Genomic DNA, 7,124 nt, shown 5'->3' with positions numbered 1-7,124 from the left:
GAAGGAGGGAGGGAGGGAGGAAAGGAGGGAGAGAGAGAGGGAGAGAGAGGGAGAGAGAGAGAGAGAGCATAGCAGCACACTCAAACGCGCTCATTTTGAGTAACCCCTACTTAAATGATTCATAGATGACATTCATTCTGTTAAGAATGCTAGCTCTACACACCTGTGTATATCTGCTTTTATCTTTGATTTGTTTCCTCATCTACAAAGTAGTTCTAGCAACACCTTCCGCAGCTGTCTCACTGGGATGAAGTGAAAGCGGTAAAGAGGTGGTAGTAAATGGGAAAGGATCTGCATTTTTAAGAATATTTTAAGTAAGTTGCTAAGGTCTAACGGAAATGATTATTAGACATAATATGTTAGCCATCCTCATCCTTATCGCCAACTCCTCGCCCCCCAGTATAAACAAATAGGACTCTAAGGTAAGAGGAACCTGGGATGAAGGTGCACCTTAGGAGATGTGGAGAAATCCAACAATCGTGGTGCCGCCGGGGCCAAGGGAGAGTTAGAGCAAGACGAGCAAAGGCAGTTCTCCCTGACTTGTATCACTGTTGACAGAAACCTCAGAAACCCAGACGAGTTACCATAACGACCGCGTCCGGGCAGGAGGCGGGGCCCTTCAGATTTGTGCGTCGACAACTAGGGCGCGACTGGAAACACACTCCCGCTGCACTCCGACTTCCGGCGGAAAAGAAAGTGGGTTCCGTGCTCCGTCCCGCGGCGGCAGCAAGTGGATTCCTGCTCTAGTGTGAAGCGTGGTAAGTCTGATGCTGTGTGGAGCCAGGGGAAGGCATCAGCTGGGCCAGCCTGGGTTGAGCGGACCGTGGACGCCGCGAGTCTCTAAGCTCCAGCTGCTTCATGGTGAGCTGCCTTCTAAAGCTGGGAGGATTGTGGGCATCCTGGAGTGCATAGCTTCGGGAGGGATGTCTTTACCGGCTGTGAAGATCTTTGCCCTAGCAAGAGGACTCCCCTCTCCCCAAGCCCTTGCTGTGCTGTCATTTCTTTCTTTGGTATTCCATTTCTTTTATCTATTCGTTTCATAAATACTTATTAAGCTCCAGTGTGTTTAGTGAGCACCTACATGCCAGTCTTGCCATTAGACTATAAGAAATACCTTCTTAGAAGCCCATCCATCACCCAGGCTTATTATCAAATTCTCTTTTATGACATTATACATTTTTTTAAGTGATACGCATATACCATGGAATATCTAATAGTTTTTCTGTGTCTTTATATCCTTGTACATGGCATTTATGGGACATTTAAAATGGAAGTATAAACTTTCTTGGGCTTGCATTATGATCACAATTTACTTAAGTAATAAATAATTTAGAGAGCAATATTTCTTTATTTTGATTGTAATGAATTGCAATAACATTTCTGCTGCAGGTTATCAGAGAAGGCCCCATTCTAGTTCAAAGGACGCTGATGGCTTTTGAGCAGACACTCAAAAAGGATTGGTACAGCATTCTGGGGGCAGACCCATCTGCAACTGTGTCAGACCTAAAGCAAAAGTATCAGAAACTCATATTACTGGTAAGTCTTTTCTTTCAGATTTGAAATTGTGGCCAGGAAAACAATTTTGTTGTGTTTTTTAGTGGGACCACAAATTTAAGCTTCAAAACATTCTTATCAATAGGAATCTAGATATTTGTTTGTTCATTTGAACATTTTTTGTCGTAGAGAAAAAGAATTTTGATTAGGTGTGGGATAGAATGGTAGTGACTGAGTTAGAATCCCCTGACTCTGTCACTATCAGAACCTGGATCACTTTTCTCTATGCATCTCAGCTAATTTTGACTGAAATAATCCAGTTAAGTCTCTAAAACAGTTTTTAATTAGTAAGTGTTGATATCCACTATCCACTAACCATACTACTGAGCACTTGAAATGTGTAATATTCAATGTGTAAAATTGTAATATGTTATATAGGCTGTTCATAGGATTTTGATAACTTGGTAAAAATAAGAACATAAAAATCTAAAATTTTTACACTGATTATATATTAAAATGATAATACTTTTTATGTACTCGCTGTTGAACAGAATACATGTGCTTGCTTTACATATATTAAAATTTTAAGTAATATTCTTAGTCTTTGAGAGTTTCATACAATTTTGATCATCTCCATTTCCCTTCTCCCAGCTTCTCCCAGATATAATTCCACCTCCCTACCAACCCAAATTCGAGTTCCCTTCCTTATCTTCCCAATGCATTGAGTCCAATTTGTGTTGCCCAGATACTATTGGGTGTGGAGTATGCCCTGGAGTATAGACCACCTGCCAGGAGTCAGACCTTTAAAGAAAACTGACATCTCTGCCTGCAGTTATCAGATGCCAGTTGCTCCTCAGCTAGCAGTGGGGCTTTGTGCTCATCCCTTCCCCTCTGTGCTGGAATTTATAATATCAAAATGTTACCTAATATTGCTTGTGTTTAACATGTATGTACAGCATTCATTTAATAGTCTGTATTATATTTATGTTGGATAGTGAAAATATAAACCTTTTAAAATTGTTTTTCAGTGATACTTATTTTTTTAATTAATTGTGGTACATAAATTATCTAGAACTTTTGAATTGTTCTATTCATTTATTCAGTGATACTATGATGTTCATTAGCCAAGATCACTAACCCTGTAATGCTCTCCATTTAGTTCAATTTTCAAAGAAAAGGTAAAGAATCATTATTTGTGAAGCATCGTTTGTCTACTTTATGTCAAATATGATCTCGAATACTTTGCCCAATCTGTTTATTGGAAAAGATATGTCAGCATCAGAAATCTCAATCTTATATAATAAAAACTAAATGAACTTTAGACACCTTCCACCTTAGAATTTTTAGGATCGGAAAAGTCAAGTACATTTTGTTGACATTTTTCCTTATCTTAAATCATTCTTGTATTTTAGTTAATTGTAAGATAATGCTAGAGAATTGGCTAGCTAAACCTGGAGGTTCTTCCATGCTCTGTTGTCTTTTATTTAAGCAATGGGAAGGCTTTATGTGGTCCTATTTGTGGCTATCCTAAAGTGGACTAAAGTGGATGTCCACTTTATATGCACATTAACAATATATTGGGTCTAATTTATGTCTGTCTACTACTAAGCTATACCCCCAGTATAGAAATTTTTTTGTTTTTATGAAATAATATACATTTTGGCTTTGTTGTTTTATATTTACTGCTTTGTATGTCTTCTCTAATGTCATGAAAATATTCTTCTGTTTCTTCTAGAAGCTTTATAGTTTGCTTTACTGATAGACCTATGCCTTTTATGTAGACCAAAATTGGTGGTTAGGTCTTTATTTTTCTCAGTATGGAGACGCAGTTTTTCCAGCATCATTTGCTGAAAATATATTGTTTCTCCATTAGCCTGTGTTGGCAGCATGGGTCTATTTCTAGGTATTATTTGAAATTTTCTCATTCTTCTTGAGTGTGTTTTTGTTTGCTTACATTCCTTTTTAAGAGTGTGTGTGCATGTGCATGTGTGTGCGTAGATCAGAAAACAGCATAAGAGAGTCAATTAGGTCATGTGGGTCTTGATAAAACTCAGGTCCTTGGGTGTGGCAGTAAATTCTTTTAAAACCCACTGAGCCATCTTGCTAGCCCTTGCTCACATTTCTATAGAAACTTTAGAATTAGCTTGTAAAATTCTAACAAAAGCAGTTTTGGCTGAGTCTTAATAAAATTTCATTAATATGTATCCATTCTAGCAAAATAGATACCTTACAAGTATTGACTTTGATTATATGAATACTTATATTCTTTCCCCCACATACTTAAACCATTTTTTAATTCATATCAGCAATATTTAATTTTTAATGTAGAGATTGTGCTAGTTCACTAGGCTTCGTGGAAGCCTCAGCTTTTTTATTCTTTAGTTCTTTATTTTACAGAAGTAAAGGAAGAATTATGAGTTGAAATGTTCCTCTGTGCTTTTACCAATAGGCTAATAGTAATGGTACTGAAGATCTTTGGCTTTTTTTCTGGAGTAGTCCAACCCAAATTGGAATGTGCCATTTTTCTCTCCCATCTTGTTAACCCCACTTCTGTCAGCTGTTGTTCCATCTCTGGATTCTGTGGGAAACTGTTCCCCACAGATGGCTCTACTACCTTTCTCCAGTTCCTCCCCTCCATCAGGAGGCTCTGCCTCTTCTCTTTGACTGTAATTACTGTTGTCCAGGATCACTGCTAACGTCTCCCTTACTGAAAGCCTCAATTAATTATAAAACATCACTTTGGTTTATCACTAAGATGGCCAAATCCTAGTTTCCCAGAAGAGTGCTGGTTTGTGCCTGTTCTTCTGGCATAGTTAATAGCACCCCTTTGAGTACAGAAGTCTCTTAGTTTAAATCACCACCTGATCAGCAGCGTTTGGTACAGCTTAGCGCACTTTCGCCTTTCATTCATTGTCTTTACTTGTATTCCAGGGCATAATATTTTTCTGAGGTATCTACTGTTAAAAACCATCTCCAGAATGTTGTAGGCATACAGTAAATGTTCAATAAATGTAGGCAACTTTATATTTTAAACTCTGTCACCAAGTTTTTGCTTTTTTAATTTTTTCATTTTTATTTTCTGCCTTATTTAATTTTTTGAGAGGTTTCTTTCTATTATTTCTGCAACTCTATCTCTTAAAAATTAATTAAAGTTTTCTTTTTCTTCCTTCAAGTTCTAGGTTTCCCCCACCATACTTTTTATTACAAAGGCTTCTTTGCATACTTTATGATTCATGATCATATTTAAGAGTGAAATAGTAGAGCTGATTTTGAATTTTTATGTATGTGACCAGAGGTATTCATTCAGTGAGGTCAGTGATCCCATTTAACAACTTCATTTCTTTTTTAGCATTTGGCTCTATTTCCCAGAAAGGAATTCTTAAATATCTGCTGATAACATGGTAACTTGGGCTCCTAGTACTCTGTTTTCTCTCTACTTCTCTTCTTCTCCTCTTTCTCCATCCTCCCTCCCACCCTCCTTCTCTTTTTCCTTCCCTCCTTTTTTTTCAATACACCATTTATCCTAGCCTCTAATACAGTGACTAGTATTCCTGAATTTAGATCCTCATTAGTCTTTATGTACACAGTAAAATTCTAGTTTTCTACTTTGTTGGAGAGAGTAGATACCTGGCCTTGTGATGAAGAAGGGTACCAGGGGCTTTATTTTGGCCCACAATGTCATTCCTAAAGGTAGCAGTATGAATGAGGTCGTATACTCTTGCACTTTAGACTTATGTCTTAGTTTTCTGAATTGGATACTGTGTCTATCAGCATTCTGTTACCCTGACAAGTACCTGAGGTAAGAAACTTATAGAGAGATATGATCTGTCTTGGCTCATGGTTTTATATGTTCTAATCTATGGTCAGTAGACCCATTGCTTTTGGGCTTGTGCTAGGATAGCTTATGGTAGAACAAAGTTATTTATCAATGGGTTGGGAGCAAGGAGAAGGAGAAAGAGGCTAGGTTTCCACAATTACTTTCAAGGGCACCTCTAAGGACCTTAAGACCTCATTTAGACCCCATCAACCTGTTGAAGGTCCCATCACTCCCTGATGTCACTGACTGGGGGACCAAGCATTTGTTTTACCACATGGGTCTCTGAAGAGATTCCTGATCAGAATGCTAGCAAGGACTATTTATAGTCAGTTTTCTCATCTAAGTACCAACCAGGCCCAACCCTACTTAGCTTCTGAGATCTGATGAGATCATGTGATCTACAAGGCAGTATGGTCATAGACTGTGACCAATTTTTCATGCTGATTTTTGTTTTTTCTCACTTCGATATCCATTCATGTGTATTTCTGCTTTTCATTTTATATATCCATATTTCTCTGATTCCATTGCGGTTAGAGTAATTTGGTGAGGAATCATGGATATCTATATCTATATATCTCTATATTTACTGTTGTTTGAGACTGTGAGCTATTTTCATTTCCTCTTATGGGGCACATACACTTCCTTGGCAGTATTGCTATCCTGGTCTGTTTTGACCTATCTGCTGCCTGACCTGAGTAACTCTCACTAGTTGCTTGAAAATGTTCTTACAATCCTCAGCTTCCCATGTGCACCCTTCCTCATGGGGACCCATCCATAGTATCCTGAGTTTGATGATAGTTCTATAGGACACGGGTAGAACAGACATAAAGTAGAAAGGATAATAAGGTTAGCTGGTGTGTCACAAAAGATGGTGTTGACATTTCTTCTTTCCTGCTTTTCTTATGGGAAAGAATTGAGTGTGTTTGCATTTGATGGTAATATACCAAGAAAAGATTTGAGATGAAAGTTATGAAGGAAAAATTGACAGAAGGCATTGGCGTCTCAAGCATAGGCAGAAAGATAAACATTGGTAAGAAGGAGAGACTTGCTGCCATTGTCACAGGAGGAAAGAAGAAAGGTGAATGTATGGCTGGCTCACTCACCCATTTAATGGCAGAAGGGTGATATGATCTCTTTGAGCTGCCTACTGAGAGAACAAAACAGCAAAGCAAAGAAGGGTATGTCCCTTAGCATCGTTCTGGGTGATGGCACCTGAGTATCCTGACATCCATAGTAAATCTCAGTTAACAGCTGAATGTCGGGAACAAGAGCTATAAGCCACCAAAAACAGTCAGCTAGCATTCTAGCCTTCTTGAGTCTGGGTTGCTGTTATATATGATCTGCCATTATGACTAGCACAGTAACTGATAGTCCTAATATGCCAATGAGTTAAACTATGCTCCATATGGTCTGATTAAGAAAGCAAAGATGTAAATAGTTGTTTCGTGGCATATATATCTACAGTTTACACGTGCTTTGACCTGCTACCTGCTCTGTGATTTCTGCAGTCCTATAAGGTAGGTGTTGTTATCCCTATGTTTGTAATTGAAAAATCTAAAGCTTAAAGTGTAGCTGGCTGGTGGGAAACAGAATTAATGAAAATTAAAAATCTAGGCATGGTCACAGATTTTCCAGTTCTGCACTTTCTCCCCTTGTATCACACTGTCTCTCAAAGGTGTCATGCCTTAAGGTTTACTATTGCTCACACACAGAAATTCATTTTTTTCTGGGTTTCTATGTAATACCTTATAGTTAGTGAGGTAGAGTATAAGGCCAAACTAATTACTATTCTCTTTCAATTTCAAATTTCAAA

General features: G+C 38.1%; 1 protein-coding gene across 2 annotated transcripts in view; it reads left to right on the top strand.

Annotated features, from left to right (window-relative positions):
* Window positions 1-422: 422 nt before the first annotated feature.
* The window catches only part of Dnajc24 (DnaJ heat shock protein family (Hsp40) member C24), a 39,449-nt gene continuing 32,747 nt past the window's right edge, over window positions 423-7,124 (top strand). Inside the window, exons 1-2 of one of the 2 annotated variants that reach the window (XM_028766970.1) lie at window positions 423-861; window positions 1,390-1,536. In XM_028766970.1, coding sequence (XP_028622803.1) covers window positions 859-861; window positions 1,390-1,536 — 150 coding nt within the window. In that variant the 5' untranslated portion in view covers window positions 423-858. The remainder of the gene's footprint in view (window positions 862-1,389; window positions 1,537-7,124) is intronic. The other variant, XM_028766969.1, reaches the window with a different exon arrangement.

This window comes from Grammomys surdaster, unplaced genomic scaffold (genome assembly GCF_004785775.1).
Source record: "Grammomys surdaster isolate TR1022 unplaced genomic scaffold, NIH_TR_1.0 170, whole genome shotgun sequence".
Lineage (NCBI taxonomy): Eukaryota > Metazoa > Chordata > Mammalia > Rodentia > Muridae > Grammomys > Grammomys surdaster.
This window is presented reverse-complemented; position numbering and strand designations above follow the sequence as displayed.